Below are 22,174 nucleotides of genomic sequence, written 5' to 3'. Positions count from 1 at the left end.
ATTATGTAAAACATTTCCATATTAGTCATTTTGCACAGAAGTGTCAATTAAAATAAAAAAAAAAACACAATGAAAGAAACACTCTATTCTGTCGGCATCCATAACACTACTCTTAGTTCTCTTATCTTCTCCCACCTTCCTTATGGGTCATTTTTGATGTCATTATCTACCTTCTATCCTCTTAAGTGTGAGTGTTGACCAAGGCTTTATCCTGTGATCTTTTCTCCCTTCTGAACTGCAGTTTTGCATCATTATCCTTCTGCTGAACAGTTCATCCTGGACCTATGAGTATCTTAAATTCAGCAGGTCCACAATCAAACGTTATCATCTTTCCTACTAAATTCCACCGTCCTCCAAATGTCCCTATTTCTGTTGAGGGCACCACTAGAAATATTTTTCTATTCACCTAGATTCACAACCCCCTGAGTCATCCTTGATTTTCCCCTTTCACTCATTTCCCATATCCAATTTGTCAAGTCTTGTTCTTTCAACCTCCATGTGTCTTGCCACCTTATCCCTTCCTACCACTTACCCTGCCAATACCCCAGTTCAGGCCCTCATCACCTTTCTTCCAGAATTTTAATAACCTCCTAATTGCTTCCCTGCTTCTAGTTTCACCCTTCTACAATCCTCTCCACAAAGCTGCCAAACTAATATTACCAAGACGGAGTTCTGTCCACGGTACCTCCCTAGTCAAAAATCTTCAGTGCCTTCCTGTTTATTGCCTCTATGATAAAGTACAGAATTCTCAACCTGGTCTTTCAAGCCTTGTAGAGTCTGGTTCCCACCTATTTTCCAAACTTACTTTATACTACCATGAACTGTACATTTTAACTAATGCATAAGGTGTTTCACTAATCTCATCTTTGCCCTCCCCACCAATATCTAAAATACACTCCCACTTCTACCTCTCAGAATACTTAGCTTCCTGATTTCGCCAGTTGGTGCTCCCTTCTAGAAATTATCTCGTTGATTATTTGTGTTTGCATATTTATCTCCTTTTTGGAACATAAATATTCCATGTCTAAACAGTTAAGTGCTTGAGTTGAAAATAAAATTTTAATCAAATTTCTAGGATTCAGTTCTCATACCTAAAAAACTTAGTTTTGAAAGAAAACAAAAATATGCCATTCTAGTTTAAGATACTGACCTCAGGCGAACTTTGTCTAGTGCTTGCATCAGAAGGACTAGCTGGACGATCCTGTATTTGAGGCATGGTAAAAGAAAGTTCCAGTGGCTCTGGATTTGGCTCTAATTTTAGTGCAACTTCTTGATTGAGTGCAGGGTCAGCATTGCTACGAAGCGGTTTTGTAGTTTCAGACGTGGGTAGTGGAGACATTGCCAAATTTATATTCTGTAATTTCTCACTAGATGAGGGGAGCATGACATCATTGTATAATGGAACTTCAAGCTGTTGTTCATCTGTTTACGGAATGGTGGTGAGGAAAAATGAATCTGTAGGATATCTTTATAACCTCATTAAATTCAAAAATATATGTCCCTATATATAGAATGCCTGGTTAATTTTATCAGGCAACAAAAACTATACTATAAACATTTTTAGAGAGAAAAATTTTCAAAAGTTATGGGATACAGATGTACTTAAGTATATTTTTCATATTTTAATATGCTACTCAAAGTAAGTACTAATTGCGCATATCATTGAAAAAAACTTGTCCATACCCTATATGTATAAACTCTGGTTTGGGAATGCTTTCATTTGCAGAGCCTGAGGGCATATGCAACAGTTTTGGTTTTTTTTTAGCCTTTCATGAAACAATACTTATTGTGATGCAATTCTGTTAAACTGCCCAAGTTCAAAAATTAAAAGAGTGAAGGATACCAAATTAAGCAAAGCACATCAAACATTATATGAGTGAGAGCACACTGCAGCATATAACTGCAATGTTAACAGAAATGGAAATGTTTGGAAACAAGAGTAGCAGAGAGACAAGCAAATTTATGAAGGTGGCTAAGGCCCACAAAATAAAACCAGTAAAATGAAAAAAGATTACAACTGGTTATACCAGCATGAAATACTGCTGAGCTACTTCTTTGTTCTACTGGTCCTACCAGAGAAATGACACATTTGACACTCATGTATATATATTTTCATACATATCTGTATATAAAATTAGCCTGAAACAACTGTCTTTAAGCACCTGGTTCAATAAAGGATGATAAATAAAGCTGTAATATCACTCACTGTTTACTAAATATGGATTACCTTAGGTAGTAAGTACATTATTAAATATGTACCCACCATTATTGTCAAAGTCCAACGATATGATAGTGTCTCCAGCAGCCGGGGCTAATAAAGTTAAAGCATCTGGTTCCTTCTTAAGTTTATCAAAAAGGCTGCTAGTATCTTCTGTTTCAACCTTGGTCAACAACTGAGTTATTTTCATATCAACTGCTTCCACTGGTTTTAGCATACATTCTGTTTGTCCAAGGGAGAAAATCAAGTCGTGCTGAACAATACCACTATGACAAAGGTAAAGAGATATTAGTAAGTTCTAAATGAGCATCTGATACTATAAAGTAAAACCTTCGGATGATTCTTTCTTAAAATAAAATCTGCTAATAACACATTTTATGAAAAAGGAAAGTTATTTAGTTTTACTTTCACAGCTTAATCTATATAGCAAATATCACTTAGGCTTAAAAACTCAAATGAAACACTAGCTTTCTAAATTAGTATCTACTCTCAAATAACTGAATGGACTGAGTAAAATAATCTTGAGACTTTATGAGACAGTCATTAAGCATTTACATCTACTATGAGCCAAGAACTGTGCTAAGTATCGAGGATACAAAAACAGCCCCTGTTCTCAAGAAGCTCACAGTCTAACGTGAGACATTAAAACAATCATATACAAAGATGAAATGCAGGATAAATTGGAGATGATCAATAAAGAGAAGGCACTAGTGTTAAAGGGGAATTAGGAAAGGACTTTTTGTAGGAGATGGGATTTTAGTTATGAAATGAAAAAAGCCAGGGAAGCCAGGAGGTGGAAATGAAGAAGATATGGGAGATAGTAAGAGTGCCTGGAGCTGGGTTTGAGGAACAGCAAGGAGAGCCAGTATCTCTGCATCTCAGAGTACACAGGAGGGCTAGAAAGGTGAAAGAGGACCAGACTATAAAGGGTTTTGAGGATTTATTTGATCCTGGAGATGATCAACAGGAGGTGACTGAATTGAGGGGTGGGGTGGGTAAGATGAGGTCAGATTTGAGCTTTAAGATCAATTTGGCAGTTGAGTAAAGGATGGACTGGAGTGGAAAAGACGCTTGTGGTACGCACACTAACCAGCAGGCTAGGATAATAATTGAGATATGAAGTGATGAGGGCCTACACCAGGGTGGTGGCAGTGTCAGGGGAAGAAAAGGAGGCACATGCAAGAGATGTTATAAAGGAAAAATTGACAGGACTTGGAAATATATTAGACATGGGGTGGGGGGTGGGCACTGAGTGAGGAGTTAAAGATAGTATGTAGGTTTGCCAGCCTGGGTGACAGGGAGATAGTGATGGCCTCAGAATAATATATAAAATTTCAGAAGTGGGGAAGGTTTGGGAAGAAAGATAATGAGTTCAGTTTTAGACATGCTGAATAGAAGATATTTACAAGACATCCAGTTTGAGATGTTCAATAGGCAGCTGGAGATTAGAGTCTAAAGTTTAAGAGACAGGTTAAGACTGGATAAAGAGATCTGAGAATCATCAGCTGGAGATGAAAACTGAATCCCTAAGAACTACTGAGTTTAACATAATCTTTCCGTAAGTACACTATCATTAAAATAATTAACTGAATGCCAGTTTGTTGGGTTGGTCAAATCTACTTTAGATAGATATGGTTCTTTCCCTCTATGTATTGATAATTAATAGACAAGATTAAGGATGTACAGAAATACAAGAATTAACTATATATTTACACCAGGAACAAAGATCCAAGTCAGTTTTGCAATTTTAAGGAAATAAATGCCCCTTTTTCAATTAATCAGTTAAAACTTAATGGGAGAGCTGGATTTTAGGAATCCTTTGATATGTTGTGTTACTGCCACATGAAGACAAGTGCAAATATCATTTAGCTGCACACTCCACCAACCACTCTGCTTAGCTCATGTGTTCATCTTTTTCAATCACCCTCCTTCCCCCAGATGGTTTCAACCAAGAGAATGTATTTACTTTCCTATGTACTGCATATTATTTGCTCACTTTCACCTCTATGCCTTCACACATTACTTTACCCAGTACCCTCATTCTTTCTTGGCCAAATCATATAAGCACTATAAATTCTTTTAAATAGTTTTAAAAATTACTTCCTCCAGAAAAATCTTCACTATAACCCCCAGATTCCATTTCCTTATATTTATGTATTCAACTTGTAGTTCATGTAATACATTCACACATTTACTCGTATGTTTGTTCTATCTTCCCAATTTAGAATAGGGTTATTGGGAACACAGACCATTTTCTGTGGGCGGAAAGAGGAAGGTGGAGTATGATGATGGTGGAGTGAAATTCATGAAGCTTTTGGGAAATGAAGAGTTTGCAGGGCTTCCAAGTCTTCTTTGCTAGGCTTTTCCACCAGCATTCCAATCTGAGGGGCAGAGGCTACTAAGGGTTCTAAGGAGTTATGAGCAAGAAAGCTTGAAGCAATCTCCTTTGACAACAAAAATTACTTTGGATGCTGACTGGAAAATGGACAGAAGTGGGGAGCCTACCTGTAGGCTATTATAGTAGTCCAGGTATGAGGTGGAGGGCCTGCACTAGAGTGGTGGCAGTGTCAGGGGAGAAAAAGAGGAGTATTTGAAAGATGTTGAAGGTAAAATCAATAGGCTATGGCAACAGACTGCATAAGGGGGGTGGGGTGGGGTGGGATGTAAGAAATAGTGAGAAGTTAAAGATGACACTTAGGTAGTAAGCCTGGGGGACTGGATCATGGTGCCCTTGACAATAATAGGAAGTTTCGAAGAGGGGAAAGTTTCGGGGGAAAGACGATGAGTTCAATTTTGACAAGTTTAAGATGTCTACAGGACATTCAATTCTACGTATCTAAAGAAGAATTAGAGATAAGAGACTGGAGAGGTCAGCAGAAAGTTTAGGCTGGATAAGAAGATTTGAGAATCAGAAGCATAGAGATGATAATTGGAGCTGATGAGATCATCATATGAAATAGTACAGACGAAAGAGGAAGAGGGCCCAGGATAAAAATAATAGTCAGGTTATGAAGGGGGATGAATAACCCATATTTGACCTGAGCTAGACAAAACAGTGCAACAGTTAAAAATGTCATCTAGATAAGAGTGACTGGGAAAATTCAAAGGACAGGGACTGTTTATTTTTCTTTGTACCCTGAGCAGTTTCTTGCACTTGGTAAGGACTTAATACACATTTTTAAAGAAGTGAAAGGGGTAGAATTAAGTATCATCTTCATAGAAACTTGGAGGACATGGCACACTATCCAGATATTGTTACATCAAGGGAAAGGTAGGGAATTACAATAGAGAAAGGCCTGTGAAATAGTTTGTTGCTCTACAACAAGAAAAAGCAAACAGTTTCATAACAGAAATGACATTATAGAAAATACTACATTTAGTTCCCCCAAACCAAATGAATTTATGCACCAAACTTACCTTACAACATAATTTACACACACTATACATTGTGGTTGGGAGTTTTTAGTATTGTAAATCACAGTTGCTTGAGTTTCAACCCAGACGTATCCACCCCGTTTGGCAAGCATTCTATATTGTCCTGTAGTGACTTGTCCTTTAGTAAACACTAGGAATGAAAAAGTAAATTTATGCAAAGTTTATTTTCCAAAAGTGAAAACGTGGCTACCGAGGAAAAGGGGAGAAATTTTATTTTCCTCTTAGTTTCATTTTTATGTCTTCCCTTAAGAGGTAATTTCACTTTAAAATTCAACTGTGGGGAGAAAAATAAAACTTGATCACTAAACCCTCCCACAATCAAATCAATCCCTGTATACCATCACATCCCCAACTTTCAACTTAAAATTGTAAGAAGCAACAACAACTCCATTCCCTCAAGGGCTAATGTAGAAGATGAGGGGGAGAGAGACTAAAGGGTCACAATGTGTATATATACTCTATAGAAGATGATGCTGAAGGGAGCTGGCATTGCCACCATAAAAATCAGGACATTTAAATTCCCAGACTTAAATTTTAACATTCAGATAACTGCATGATGACTTAAAGCCATCATGTAAGGAACAGTAAGGGTTGTACTTCCAACACCACTGGAGATCTCCCTAACCACAGATTTGGATCTTTGGTGTAGGGGCAAGGCTATTTACTATGACTCCTATATCCCCTATCAAGAGACAACCCATTAACTCTTTTATTCTCTACCATAAAATACCAACTTGTCTGGCTGTTACAAACTATGTGGCCCTGCAATGATAATTAATTAGTGTGGAATTATGCATATATGAATGCTGGATCTCACTTATGAAATTACCAAAAAAAAGTACATTATGTTCATCACCTATACTAGTCTTGGGTCCAAAGATTAGTGATTTCATAAGGATCCATTGAGTACAATCATATTTTATTGCAGTTTACGTTTGAAATGAAATAAATTTTGTTTCTTACTGGATTACACCGAAACTGGTATTTGTTTCCTAAATCCAACCCATAAATGTTTTACCACCTAATAAGTTTCCAATAAGAAAAATATTTAAAGAATTTGTTAGCTGTTCAGTCTTACTTACTATCATGATGAGTTTTGGTCAGATGATCTGAGTCTAAAGCATGGTAGTATTCATAAATTGAGCGACCTAAAAGTTCCTCTGGTTCATATCCCATTAGCTCTGTAATTCTTTTAGATAAAACATAAGGAAAAAACATAAAAATTTAAAGATAAAATAACATTTCCAAATACATTATTTGTATAAAATTCCAAGTTCAAAATAGTCAAAACAGCAACAATTATTCCTTCTTCCTCCTCCCCCACCCCCAACCCACCAAAGTATGTTCAGAATTAGAGCTACCCTGGAACAAATGATAAATAAAGCTTTTCCTGTTTGTTTCAGTAAGTATTTAACTGCAAATATTCTATCCAATTTGTGAGCAAGATAATGAAGTCCAATTTGAAAGCTGTCACTTATGGTATAACTTTGAATATAGGCCACACTTCCCCCCTCCCCAAATCTGACTGGTATAAAATCTGAATGTTGTTTATAATTACATTCTTAATACCACAAAGAAAGCTTAAGCCTCAAGTCTATCCAAAACAGTACCAGAAACTTCCTCAATAGCCTGTATGCATATAAGAGGTACCTGTGCAAAGTAAGAGAGCCTTCTTAGAATTTCTTAAAGGGATCTCACAACCCTGCAAAATCTCTCACTATCTCCCTCCTCTACCTGCCCTACCCCCCACCCATGAATTATTGGGGCTAAAAAACATCACTGGGGGTGTACAGTAGGAAATAGTGATCACTAAGGGTCCTGCAAGAATTTTCAATATAAAATTCCAATAATCACCTCCATTTTTCATGAAAGCAAAGAAATCAAAGATAATGCACAAGGTGTTTTAATCCAGCTTGGAAAAAATAATTTGAACTTACATTTGAATAACACCTAACATTTACATAGCTATTTAAAGTTTATAAAGCATTTCCATATATCTCATCTGATCTGCTCAATTATGAATGAGGTTTATATAATGATTTAAAAATCTACTTGAAATAAAATAAGCTGCCATACTGTATATCAGACTTATTAATTACAATGTGATTTAATTTTCCCCAACCTATTACTCTGCAACCTGCTTCATGGTAATAATAAACAACTAATATTCTACTGTCTGTCAGCATCAGGTTAAATGAAATTTCCAACCAAGATGGATATAGAGAAAGTAAAAAGAAAGCGTGGGTTAGCCAACAAGCAAATAACTAAATAGAATATGCTTACAGGAAATAAGTTTTCTCTCCCAAAAGTAAATAATGGTGAATACTGTTAGTACTGTCAGATTAGAAATTGAAAGCTATGATAGTTTGTTATGGTATAAGGAAAGTATGTTAGTCTTTAAAAAGGAAATGTTCTATAAATAACTACTTTATGACCACCAGATGGCACTATTACATAGGAAATGAATGTCAGGAAAAGCAGGCAATACACTTCCAAATATTTTATCCATTAGTCTAACAGATACCACAAATCAAAAAATGCTGCAGATGCAGTTATTTTTAGCAGCTTCCTTCTTTTGATGGTTTTTGCTAAATATTTAAAGAATTTTTTTCCACAAAGATTTTCATAAAGGTCTAAGTACAAAATTTTAATTAGTGCATCTATTACTAATTTCTATGTATTTGCCACCTGAATGCAGGCAATCCAACTCATAAGCAGTACATTCAAATAATAAATGGAATTTCTTTTCAAGAGTTTACAGATATTTTCGCATTCTTTTGGAATTCTGTGATTCTATATAAAATATTTGTTAGAATAATTAAGTCCCATGTTTTATAATACATGTGTTTCTGAAAAGTAAATTGAATATTAAATATTTTATATGAACTAATGGGCTAGGAATTTAAAAGAACTATGTGACTTTTAAATATCACCTTTCAAATCTATTTTGTAATTAAAATTTCCATGGGGGGGGTTCTTTTAAAAAGGGAATTTTTACAGCATCCCAAGGACTGCTGGCCTCTAACTACAGGAATTGGTAAAGTGGAATTTATTGGAGAAAGGAGAATAGGGAACTCTTCCCTGGAGAATTTTTAGGAGTACTTTCTCTGTCAACTGACAGGGTTTAGTCTACAGCAAATAAGGTAAAATGGTCCCATGCCCCAACATCAACTACTCTGACTTAGCTCAGAATGAAATGTTTAGGTTTAATACTAAAGTGGCACAGCCTTTTCTTTCTTCCCATAACACCCTGTGCTTTTTAAGACTATAACAGCCTTAAAAATGGGGGTTGGAGGTGGAAGGTTAGGTACCATACTAACATAATGGAAAAAGAAAACACAACTATAAAATTTCAATTTAGAGCTAGAAAGGACAAGGGACTCCCTAAGCCAAGCTTACAACTGAGAAAACTATTCGAACTGAATACCTCTAAACTAGAAAAACAGAACTGAAATTTCTCAAGAGCCAGAGCTGCCCTTTCTTTTTTTTTTTTTTTTGACCCTGCTGCTATACGTCTACTTCTCTACTCCTCAACTTCAGAAATAAGTAGGGATTAATGGTATGCCAAAGTCCTCTTCCTTGATCCCACCCATTCAAGACTACAACAAAAGGGTACAGAAGTGGAGGATTTTCCTCTCAGTGTACAAATTTAATCTAACAATCTGCAAGACTGTTAAAGCACCATAGAAGTTAGTAGACTGAAGCCTACGATTTATTGCTTACTAATTGGCAGAGTGGTCCAAAAGAAAACTTACCTTTCATCACAATAGGAAAATTTCATATCCAGGCTGTGGCGACTGAGAAAAGTTTTGCTATCCAAAGGAACTTCAATATTAGATGGATGAGGAATGGGTTCACAAATCAATACCAAACAGGTCATAGGTGGTTTCTTATACCCACACTGAGACTGGTTATTGCAGGTATCATACACACGAATGTGACCTGTACAATGAAGTACCTAGGTGGATATATGGAAACATGTCAGTTATTATCTATTCTATGTCAGAGCTAGAAAATGATGAATAATGAAGAAAAAAAGAGCTCGGAGCTGTATGGCTTAGATATAATTTTGTGTGAACCTTTTAATCTATTCACCTTAACAAATGGCTCATACTTTTTGCTGCTGTGGTATCCCTACATATTACATTAATTCTCTGTGGCCTACTCTTAGTCAAACAGGATAAAAGAAAAACATACACTGTTTGAGGGTATTTCTTGTTCTAATCACATACTTCCAGTATTTTGCCTACAGGCAGAACAAGATCTCAATTAAGCATTTTTTTCCTAAATTAAATCATTTTTTTCCCAAGAGCAATCAAGTCGTTAAGTGCCAGGCATTCTACATGGTGCTACAGATATAAAGACAAAAATAAAATATTCCTCACTCTTCAGGAGCTCAGACTTTCTATCAGGGTTAACAACATATATGCATGTAATATTATTTTAGCAAATGGGGGATGAGGAAGACACTAAGAGATGACTGCAATCATGAAAGCCTACCATAGGAAGCAGCACTTCAGCTAAGTTTTAAAGCCATGAAAAAGTGTATTCCTGGCATTAAGAACAAACAGTCTGGATAAACACTGAGTCAGGACACAGAATTTTGCATATGTGGAACAATAAATGGAATCAATCTGTGAAAGACAATAATAATGTGTATGAAACCGAGAAAGCTAGGGTGTAGTTAGGGTTTTTTGTGGTTTATCTTAGAGGCAAGTGAGAGCCTCTGGAACATCTTTAGTAGGGGTGTCACAGATCAGACTTGTGCTTCAGGAATAGCACTTGGGAAACTATGGAGGATGGATCAGAGAAGGGAAAGACTTGAGGAAGGGAGATGAGCAATGATGTCAGTTAAAAACAGGTATTTTTTTTTCAGTCAAGTTTATCTTCACATTCTATCTTCACATCACAATCATCTTGTTTCAGCATCCATCACTTCTCATTTCAATTACTATTCTTAACTGGTCTTCCCTTCCTGTATTGTCTATCTTCTCTAATCCATCTTTCATAATTCTGCTTAGTAATCTTTCAAATGTATTGCTCTGATCACATATTCATAGGTAAACTCGAAAACCACTGGTAGCTTCCTATCCACTATCAAGTAAAATATCCAGTCCAATCTGGCTCTAAATGATCTTTCCAGTCCTATTTCATACTTAATGTAATCGAATTCAACTAAACTGGACTGTTGCTCAACTACCTACCTTTCCCATCTCCTTGCTCATATGTTCCACTTTGCCTAGAATGGACTTTTTCTTTGTTCCCCATCTCTACTTGATGAAATTCTTCCCTTCCTTCAAGGTCCAACTCAGATACCTATATGAAGGCTTCCCTGACAACCTAGCTGGAAGTGATTCCTTAAATTTCTCACAGCATTTTGGTCTGGAACTTTGCTTTGTACTCATCACATTCTGCTTTAAAGAATAGTTCTTTTTATATTATCTCACCCCCTGCTATTCACCTGTAATTTCATTTGTCTTCTCAGTGCCTTGAACATAGTAGATGATTGATAAATTTATATTTTAAGTGAACTAACACATATTACCAAGGGAAATTGAGTAGACAATTCCTCCTTAAAGATTTTTAACACATAATCAGGGTAGCTTAGATTACTGTTGTTCAAAAGTGGGTGAAAAGAACAAAACTGGGATAAAGCCATAACATTCCACAAACTATAGCTGTTTTGGGGAAGAAAACAAAAAAAGGCTAAGTTCAACCAACTTTAACCTCTCCCCATCACCACCACTGCCCTCCAGGGCTACATTGAGAGAAGTTAAAAATCTCTCTAATATTTAATGTGTACAAAGTGAAGCACAGGAAGCAAAATTCAAAGGGGAAAAAATATAAACATTTGTTCAGATTAAGGATTTCTGTGTATAGCTAATATTCAATTTTACTTGCAAGATAACCTTTAAAAACAATATGGCTTTTTATCTAAATTAGGAATGAATCTAATGCATATTCAGTAAAAAAGAGTTATTTTATATACCAGTTCTACAATGATACCTAGTAGAACATATCACCAAGCTGCTTTCAAACTTATTGTCAGGTCAAATGCCAATCATATGCAAAATCCATGCTCACTACCTTCCATGTAGCGGACTTTATGTTCATGGTTCGTCCTCGACTAGTTAAGGTACACTTCATTCTCAGGAAAAAGCTGCGTTCTGTGTTTTGTTCTTTGCCTTTTTTCACAGGACCTAATATGAAACAAGAAAAGAGAATGATATTTTTGAGTAAAAAATACAAATAGATTTCCTATGATTTTTTTTGGCCCTGCCCTGTTATTTTAACATTACCTCACACTGCCACATAATTACTTTGATCTAATGTTAACTTGCAATACTGATCTGCTCAAAGGGCTCAATAAGTTATAAGTTATATTTCCTCAACACTACTATCAGTATTACTGGCTTGAGTGATAAAGTGAGGAATCCAAACTGTGGTACAAATTTACTCACTTTATCACTCAATCCAGTAATGCTAATAATAGTATTGAGGAAATATAATAAAATCACAATAGGAGGCATGGAATATGAGTGCATACATTAGAAGAGTGAACACTTGGAACTCAAAGTTTTAAAAACAGATGTTCCAAAACAAAAAAAAAAAGTTTTTGCATGCAACTAGAAAATAAGATACACAGGCAATGGGGCATAGAAATTTATCTTGCCCTACAAGAAAGGAAGGGAAAAATGGATGGGAGGGGAGTGGGGTGACAGAAGGGAGGGCTGACTGGGGAACAGGGCAACCAGAATGTACGCCATCTTGGAGTGGGGGGGGGGGGAGGTAGAAATGGGGAGAAAATCTGTAATTCAAACTCTTGTGAAAATCAATGCTGAAAACTAAATATGTTAAATACTACTATACCATGAAAAAAAAAAAAGAAGAGTAAATACTCTCATGAAATTTATTCATTTGAGGAAATTTTATTAGTTTGAGGAAAGCTTTCAGTTTATAATTGGAGATGGAATTTTTGTAACTTTCTTTTTAATAACTAAGAGCACATATGATTTTTCCATATTTCTGTTAAGTAAAAGGAAGTAGCAAGCATTAACATTTTACTAATCATTAGACAGACACCAATAGGACTCCCCAAAGTTATGTACAAAACTTTTTAGCAAAGTATGAACTAAGTCCACCCACTTCCAGTCCAATGTACTGGCTACAATGGAAGACAATGTATCCAGATGAGCTCCTACACAAATCATCTACTTGCTTCCTTCTATTTTACTCCTAAGTCTTATCACAGTAGGGAGGACAGAGGTCCTGGTCTGAATCAAATATTTGAGTATCATCAAAGCACAGCTAGAATAAGCCTAAATAACCAAAAGTTGGGGTCTAGAACCACAATCATCTGAACTTTCACAACTTTTTACAGTTGAAAATCACCTTCAATTGTTGATACCTATGGAAAGTTGCTACTAAGTTCTGTTGTTCTAAAAGCAACCTACCTAAGTTGGAGGGGGCCATCAACCAGTTTGGCTGCAGGATAATCAATTTTTCAGCCATGACAACTCTTGAAGACCATTTGCTAAATTATAGCAGGGTTGTGATCTGCATTAATGAAGGTGTTTCCTACCCACAACAACAAATTACTGATCTTTGAAGAACTGAAGTAACTTATATTCATATAATCACTTAAGTTCTATATTGACATTGTGTACTGCTTAACAATGTAGAGAACAATATATTTTATAAAGATTTTTACTCTAAATTGTTTTCTAAAACTTGAATGCTTAAAGCAATAAGCCATTAGCTAACTGAAAATCTTTGACAATCCAAATAACATTTTGCCCAAGGAGACGGCTACAATTTTATTGCATTTTCTTGGATATGAGATAATTTGTATCTATTACTTTTCAATTTAAACAGTCTTAAATGAAAATATTGTAGCACATCACATGAGTACATTTACTTTACTAAAATATCCATTTGTTTTAATTTTCTGAATAACATTTTTAAAGCAAATATTTCAACTGTAAGAAGTAAATTGAAGTATCACAATAAGTAATTAAAATGTGTTTAATATATTAGAACTGGTGATAATCCCTGATTATTCAGGGCTCATGAAAACCATCTATTACATTAAATCAAACAATTTTTTTTCTTCTTACCATTCCTATATATAAGCATTTCTCTCAGTTCCTCATGGTCACATGGATGTGTAAAATCAAATACACTGTGTCCAGTTAGTTCAAACTGTAAACATAAATGGAAAAATAAGTTCTACTTCTTAAAATAAGGACATATTGATGACAGAACATCTTTCATTGCTGTAATATTTTTACCTGAGTTAATCCCATACATTTGTTCACATTTTCAGACATATAAATCATATCACCATCCTCTGTGAGAACCATAACAAAACCATCTAGGGCTTTCAAATAAAAGCAATTTAGCTGTGCTTCCATTTCAGCTTCAGCTTCCAGATCACCTATAAAAAAGATTTTAAAATAAAATTACTTGAGTTTTACCTAACTACAACGCATTAAATTCGATACTGCTTCTTGCTATCTTGGTACCCAAAAGCTATTATTTTTGGATATCAAAGGCTCAAAAAAGTTTTATTTTTAGAAGTCTAAAATAAAAAAGCAAAGTTAAATCATTGGGAAATGCTTAGCAAAAGATACAAAAATATTATACAACACAGACAATGCTAATTTGTGTTTTCTAAGTCAGTACAAAGTCACAGCGATTTGTACCAGTGTTCTGTAGTATGATATATACCATATCGATCATATGTACAGATACGGTCCCTAAATTAATATAAATAATGAATCCTTTGAAGTGGTTGTATGTATTTGACTTTGCACTATTTGAAGTCATAATTTGGTGAAAAATGGTAATAGGTTCCAGCCCAACAAAAATATGCAGTGTGCATTTGTATAATATGGCCACCTCACAGAACACATTACTTGCACTAATTGGGACCAAGCAGTACACAAAGTTTCTTCTACCGTGCAATTCTCTCTCATTTCATAGCTTTTACACTACCTGAGAAAAACTTTCAAATCTGAGGGTCAAAAACTTATATTGCAAAATAAGTTAAAAAACTGAAAATGTTGCTAAGGCTAAAATAAAAACAAAACAATTTCAATGAAAGAAAAAAGATGAATTTCAAGTAGGAAAGTCAGCTAGAAGAAACAAACTCTTAATAAAATTGTACACCTTTAAAGTTTTGACCAGCTCACAAAAGGAGGTACTTTTTCTAGCCTTCACTCACATTAAACCATTGTAGGATTACCTACTTACCAGCATCTAGAAGTTTTCTCATTCTCAAATAACTGATGGTAAGCCTCATGACAGAAGCCTTATCAAGATGTGAGCTCACATTATGAGGAAGAGGCAACTGGTGAGCAAGTTCATAGAAAACTTCAGATTCCTTACTTCTACGACATCTGGCTGCATCTCGAGACTTTTCCTTTCGCCGTTCAGAGCTAATCCTACAAAACATTTGCTCATTTAGATTCTTAAAAATGTATGCATTTTAAAATAAACAGTATACTTTTGTCATTTAAATAACATCGACCTCATATTCTTCTTAATGTGAAGGAGAGGCAGCTTGGCACAGTGGACTGAAAAACTGGACATGCAGTCTGATGATGGGGGTTCAAGTCCTGCCTCTGACACACACAATGGCTATTTGATTCTGGACAAGTCACAACCTCTCAGTACCCATGCCTAGGTAATTAAGACTATAAATTGAAAAATTGTTGTTAATCAGCACTGACAGAGGGAGTTTCCTCTCCGGGTGTTTCATAAAATCACAGGTCTGGACAGAAAAAAAATACATAGATTCCAAGGGAAGGAAGGTGTTATCAATCCTAGGGATGGCAAGAGACATTCAGTTCCTAGCCATGGCACCCAGTAAGTACAGGTGGACAGGCCAGCTAGGAATGTGTGGAATTTCTATAAGAAACCTGAGGTTAAACTATACTAACCCTGTAGAATGAAGACGATGCTTCCTATTTGGCATCTAAACTATAAAAGTGGCATGTCTTGACAAGGACAGTATGCTTTTGTTAAAAATTTTCCTACCTGAGGAATGCCCTTCTTTTAGTTCTGTTTGTCCAATTTCTATCCATTTTTCGTGCTGTCAATTTTGTCTCTTCTCTGAAATTCACAGCATGTTCTACCCTTTCTGTTGCACCTGAGATTCTATTTTGTTTTAGCTATCTGTGTATTTGTACTGTCTTTTCCATAAGCTTCTAAAGTCCATGAAGTCAAGGGACAATGTTACCAATTTCCAATATCCCCAGCTTCCCATCATCCACAATTCTGTTAGGTACCTTACTTTTTATGGTTTTCTCTGAGTTGTTGATAAAACTGTGGAGCGAGATCAACCAAGAATAGAACACTGCAACACTTTTCTTCATTCACAGTACTCAGATTTTGAGCTAGTCCAACCCTTCATTTTATAGATGAGAAAATCAAGGTCTAAAGAAGTGAGACTCACTGAAGGTGGTAGTAAATTCTGATTCAAAATCTTTTCCATTGCATCAAACTAACTCCCAGTGAAGAGTGACTGACTCATTTTGAGCCCCTAGTCGTCACACTTCGGAACTAGCCAGTACAGCAGTTATGTGGGTTAGTACTGTTTGACATGTCTTTTCTTTTTATCCTAAGGACATCCTACAGACACTGTGATAGTGTCTTGATTATATTGTCCTGATGGGGAGCTAGAGATAGAGCGTATATATGTAATGGCAAGCAAAATCAGGCTTCTTGCAGTTTTTTCTTTTGGAGTGCTTCTCAGCACGAAGGCAATCAAGTGCCTTTGATTGAGTCTTGCCTTGGTTTGAAGCAAGAGTCTTTGATTGGAAACAGTACATATGCTCTGAGGTGAGGTTTTGCTTTGAAGGCTCACTCATGGGAATGAGACTTTGGGTAGCTGTTAAGCCCCCAGCTTTGAAAATCGGGATGTTGGTGTTTCTCTCTCTGGTAACTATGTGTGTATTGTCTTGGTTAGACAGAAGCCCTATCTGTTGATCTGTTATTTTCCCTGCTTGCAATTTCTGTTTGTACTTTCTCTGAAGTTCTGGGTGCTGACTTTCCCCCCTGAATTTAAGTAAATGATGCATATATTTAAAGTAAGATTGTTAACCCCTTTAAACTTGCTTTCCTTTAGAAAAACAGATCAAAGAACCTGCACTAGCAGCCCTCCTGTGTGCTGGTGTTATTGGTCTTACACCCCCACAGCAGCTGCTAGTAACACTGTTGTTACAATATAAAAAATGAAAGTTGGAAAATGATTAGGTGTATAGGAAAGATTCAAAGAGGTTGATAGCATTTTGTTGGAGGGTAGTCTGAGAAGTTAAAGAAGTCTTACGGAAAAATACCTGAGGTAAGCCTTGAAAGATGATAGTTTGAGCTTGTACAATAAGGTAAGTAGTAGAGAGTAAGGCCATTTCAGGTAAAAAATATTTTGGAAATAAGAGGTCTAATAGAACCTAAGCAAGGTTCTCTCTCACTTGCAATGTCAGAAAGAACTCACACTCTTCCTCACTTTGTCCCTACCTTGTAGCTTTTTCCATCTTCTGTTCTTTTATGTGTTCTCTCCCTCAAAATAATGCAAAAACAATGATCTTCTTCCTAACTCAAACCTGTTTGATAGTGAAGAAGAGATTCAGTTCACTTATTGTGGTCAGGTGATCTAGTTAAATTTTATTCTAGAGGTAGAGGAGCCAATGAATTTCTTGAAAGACTTAGCTGCTCTGATCAATACAGTGATCCAAGACAATTTCAAAGAACTCATGATGAAAAATGCTACCCACACCTCCAGAGAGAAAACTGATGAATTCTGAGAGCAAACTGAAGTATAATTTTTTCACTTTCACTTTCTTGCCTTTTTTGGGGAGGTGGGTTGGGGGGATACAATGTGGCTTACATGGAAGTAGGTTTTATATGATTTCAAATGTGTAACTGATATATTGCTTGCCTTTCTCATTGGGTGGGGGAGGTAAGGAAAGGGGGAGAATTTGGAACTCAAATTTTTTAAAAATTACGTTAAAAATAAATAATAATTTTTTATAAAGAACAAAAAAAAGACATGAAGCAATCAGACTTGTAGGAATATCATTCTGTTACCTATGTGATGAATTTAAAGTTACTTTAGAGGCTAGAATCTAGTTAAACCCCCCTCATTTTACAGATGAACAACTGAGGCCTAGGAGTAAGCTGCCCAATTTGGTAAGTAGCAGAGCTAGAATTTGAGCTCATATCCTCCAAATACAAATTCAGACAGAGCTCTTTTCATTGTACCATGTTGCTTTATATATTATAATAGAACTCAAACTCTGGGCTTTGGGGACTCTAAGAAAGACCCTGGTCTCCTTTCTTGACTTCAAGAGGATTTGTCCTTGGTGAGGAGGTGCTACCAGTTATGCCAGAGTCTCTGTGAGACCAGGGCTGTGTAGATTTAGCGTCCTAGAACAGCAAAGAAAACTGTGGCCTTAGCTGCACAATGGTGGCAGTTCAGGAGTTCCTGGAGGTCCACCAAACTGCACAGGGAAAAAGTGTAGGAAGAAGTTTATGTGAAGACTTGGAAATTTTAGTGGTCTACAAGCTCACTAAGTTCCCAATAACTGCATTAATGTGCAGAGTAAATGACATCAAGAGTGCTGGTATATTCTGTCCCACTTAGACCACATCTGGAATAGTATTTTTGTCCAATTCAATGTGACATTTGAAGAACACTGACATGACAAAATGTACAGAAAAAAGGTGACCAAATCAGCATACAAGCATTTACCAAATGCATACTTTGTGCCACGCACCATGCCATCCATGTACAGAAAAGGTGAAAGGGAACCCAAATAGTTCTTCTGCCCTTGTGCTTACAATCTAGATGGGTGATGCAACACGTGCAAATATAGGCATATTCATAATGGATACAAGATAATTTTGGGAAAAAGCAGTTGAAGAAATCAGGAAAAGCTTCATATAGAAAGCAGCATGTGAGATGTATGGAAGGGAGTGTGGGGGGGAGGAGGAGTCTGAAAACTATGCCATAAAAGGATCTGTTGAAAAAATCTAGATGTTTATCCTGGAGAAGACAGGGCAGAAAATGAGAGTTAAATTTTTTTTTCCTTCTTTGAAAAACTGTACTTTAAACAGAAATTCAAAAAAGTACATAAGCAGCAAAGAATCACCACTAAGTATAACTTACTGTTTTTTAAAATTTCAAATGCAACAAGGGAGTTCCAACACTGTCCTACTGGTATCCTCCTTTTGAACTTCCTTCTGTATATCTCCTGGTTTTTTAAAAATTGTGTTAACGTAATTCTTTTTCCTCCTGCATATACGCACTTTACGAATGCTTTTCATTCACATATACTATTCCCCAATTGATAGCAGCTCTTCAGTTTCCAATTCTTTGCCACTGTGAATATTTTTGTACATGTCAATCCTTTCCCTTTCTGATCTCTTTGGGGTATAGGGTTAATGGTATATACAGTTTAGTGAGTGACTGGTGGTATATTAGCTCTTACTAAGGGTTTTGAACTGCACAAGTCTTGGTGTTTTGAAACAATAATTAGGATTGTATACAGAGTTCTGTACACTGACAAAATAGATGTTGGTGAACATAAAAGGTTACTAAAAACTCACCAATTCCAGAACCTATGTCTTAACAGCATCTGTGTTAACCCACAAAATTAAAAAACTACAAGTGGGAAAAGGCTCAAACAATCTACGCTAATGACATGTTACAGAACAAACTAAATTGAAGAATCTAATCTCCCTTCTCTCAAGGAGACATAAATTAGACTTTTATAGATACTATGCCTAGAAACAAGCTGCTACTACTTTAACATATTCATATTATCTCAATTCAATCTGCCTCTAGATCTTGTGCAATCTTTCCATAACTTCATGGGTTAGTTGGGGAGAAAAAAATTCAATTGAACTCCTTCAACGTTTAGGACAATAAGCTTGACCTTATTTCCTGGCAAAATTCCATAATGTCCTATTAAAATAGGGTTCAGATAGTTTATAAACATTTAGAAAAAGCAGAGAGATTTTCTGACTATCTATGTAGAGCACAAGAACTCCATGTCTGTACTCAAACACATTCTAGCTTGGTAAGAATTTCTCAGACCCTTTGCTCTTTGCCTTTGAAAACTCAATGTGCCACCTTCATACCATGACAGGGTACCAGAGGACCTTTCTTATATGCACTTTGCACTGACCCTCACCCAAAACCAATCCCTAAAAATGCATACTAAAATTTCAAGTTGGCATAAGAGATTTAGAATTCTTATTTTACTACTTTGTTATAAAATAATTGCACTGAATATAGCGGCAGACAAATAACAGAGCGCTATTCTAGAAATCTTAGAGAAGGAGTACAAAAGGATTTTAAAAGTCCTCATTCTTGAAGAGCTAGCAAGTTTACTGAGGAAAAAAGATCACATAAAATAGAACTAAGGATACAGCAATAAGCAAACTATAACCAAATGGACTTATTAAGCAATTTGCCTACATGTAGCCCAAACAGTTCCTGCCTCCAAGGAACTAAGGGACCAGATTATCTTTGACAATACTAAAAGGAAAACATGAACAAGTACTAGCATATTTAGTTTTGCCCCATTACCTGAGAAGTTGTTTGCCAAACAAATTCTTTCAAATGTTAATAGAGGAGCTATTTAAGGGATCTCTTTTAGCAAATTCTTTTAGTAGAGCAAAGAATTTTCTGTAATGTGAGTAATGCCATAATTTAAGTTTGAATATTATTATAGCAAGTTTAAAGAAAAGATAAGACAGCCTTTATGCTAATTTTAAAAGCAAATTCATGAGGTGCTTGAGAGTCAGAATTTGTATTTGAGTTATAGCTGGATTGGAAAGAAAGATACTACAGTAAGGTCCGGCAAGAAAAGGCTCAGAGACTGCTAGCTATGTAGAGTGATATGGAACAATATGCCTTAACCTGGGTTCTGTGAACTTGGTTTTAAAAAATATCTGATAAGTATTTTAATATAATTTTTCCTTGTTAATCACATTATTCTGAGAAAGGATATATGACACGAAGACGTCTGAGAACTACTGCCTTGGAATAATGGAAACAGAGCTGTGAGATAGTGTGTAAGTTGGTCTGGTTAAAGAGCTCTGAAGCATTAAGGTTGTTAGCCTTGATCATGGATGGGTTTGGCGGATTTATGCCACTGAGGATGGCACAGAAATAGTCAAGATGATAGGGTAAAGAACATACATGCACACATATGTATATATGTGTATATATGTTCTGTATGTCTATATTGATTTTGTCCTTCCCTCATTCACATCTTAGATGTGAAAATACTAGCTTCACTTACTAGCTCTACTTTCTCTTCTTTCAAATGTGCCCCAACCATTTCTGCATGTGACACTGTTGACTACCCTTCTACTCTAGGATACTCTCTTCTCCCTGTATTATCTTGACACTATTCTCTCCTGGTTTGCTTCCCACCTTTCTGAACATTTTATCTCCATTGTTTTTGCCTATTCTTTTTTTTTTAATTTTTGGAGGGAGGAAGGCAGGGCAATTGGGGTTAAGTGACTTGCCCAAGGTCACACAGCTAGTGAATGTGTCAAGTGTCCGAGGCCGAATTTGAACTCAGGTCCTCCTGACTTCAGGGCTGGTGCTCACTGTGCCACCTAACTGCCCTGCCTATTCATTATTTATAGCAACACTCCTTAACTGTGGTTATACACCTCAAGCTTCTATCCTATATCCTCTCTTTTTTCTTTCTACTCTCTTGGTAACTTACTCTCTGCTCCAATGGGTTTTAAAACCTATTCTTTATGCCAGTTATTCCCAGAACAGAAAGGATTAAGGGAGCTTATTATTGTTACAGAATTTTGGTCTATTAGACCTAAGCTTATAAGAGATACAAAGACAGGCATCAGACCTGCAGGCTGGCACCTTCTTATTAAGAAGACTAATTTCTAAGTCTATTGACTTAGAAAACCACAAATCAGTATCATTTATGTTGCATTGCATTTTGATCATTTTGTTAAACACTTCCCAATTACATTTTAATCTTGTTTGGCCCCATGTTCAACACCTCAGACCTAGAACACTAAGTAAGTGCCTTGCCCTAGGGTCACATCTTAGTGTTAGTAAGAAACTGGATTTGAACTGAAGTCATCTTCCAGGCTCTGTAGTCAGCTCTTCATGCATACTTAATTAGCAACCCTCAAAATTAAGGAAAATGATTTCCTCAAATTTCTAGGATGTGAATGATTTGCTAGATTCTAAGAAGGATTTCCTACCTCAGATTCTTGGCAATATTCATTCATATCTAATTGCTTACATCTGAATAAATTTACACTAACATCTAGTCTCTAAAATTACATGTAATACATTAACTTAGTATTAATTTTGCCAAATTCTTTGGGTTTGTAAACACACAATAATCTTGAACCCAAGACTTTATGAGGCGATCCTAAAGATGGGTGTTTGGTCATATGATATGAGATGACAAGTCTGTCTGAGCAATTCAGGGATAAATCTGGCCCATCCAGACTACTGAAGACTGG

At 36.0% G+C, this 22,174-nt stretch overlaps 1 protein-coding gene across 1 annotated transcript in view; it reads right to left on the bottom strand.

Moving 5' to 3' along the window:
• Positions 1-22,174, bottom strand: part of HIF1A (hypoxia inducible factor 1 subunit alpha) — a 48,629-nt gene that overhangs the window by 9,151 nt on the left and 17,304 nt on the right. Inside the window, exons 2-10 of the mRNA XM_036734935.1 lie at positions 14,909-15,099; positions 13,945-14,090; positions 13,771-13,855; positions 11,741-11,853; positions 9,409-9,611; positions 6,736-6,842; positions 5,636-5,783; positions 2,264-2,484; positions 1,151-1,422 (exon numbers count right to left, since the gene is read on the bottom strand). Of these exons, the coding sequence (XP_036590830.1) occupies positions 1,151-1,422; positions 2,264-2,484; positions 5,636-5,783; positions 6,736-6,842; positions 9,409-9,611; positions 11,741-11,853; positions 13,771-13,855; positions 13,945-14,090; positions 14,909-15,099 (1,486 nt within the window). The remainder of the gene's footprint in view (positions 1-1,150; positions 1,423-2,263; positions 2,485-5,635; positions 5,784-6,735; positions 6,843-9,408; positions 9,612-11,740; positions 11,854-13,770; positions 13,856-13,944; positions 14,091-14,908; positions 15,100-22,174) is intronic.

This window comes from Trichosurus vulpecula, chromosome 8 (genome assembly GCF_011100635.1).
Source record: "Trichosurus vulpecula isolate mTriVul1 chromosome 8, mTriVul1.pri, whole genome shotgun sequence".
Lineage (NCBI taxonomy): Eukaryota > Metazoa > Chordata > Mammalia > Diprotodontia > Phalangeridae > Trichosurus > Trichosurus vulpecula.
Note: the sequence above shows the minus strand (reverse complement) of the source record. Positions and strands in the feature narration are given on the sequence as shown.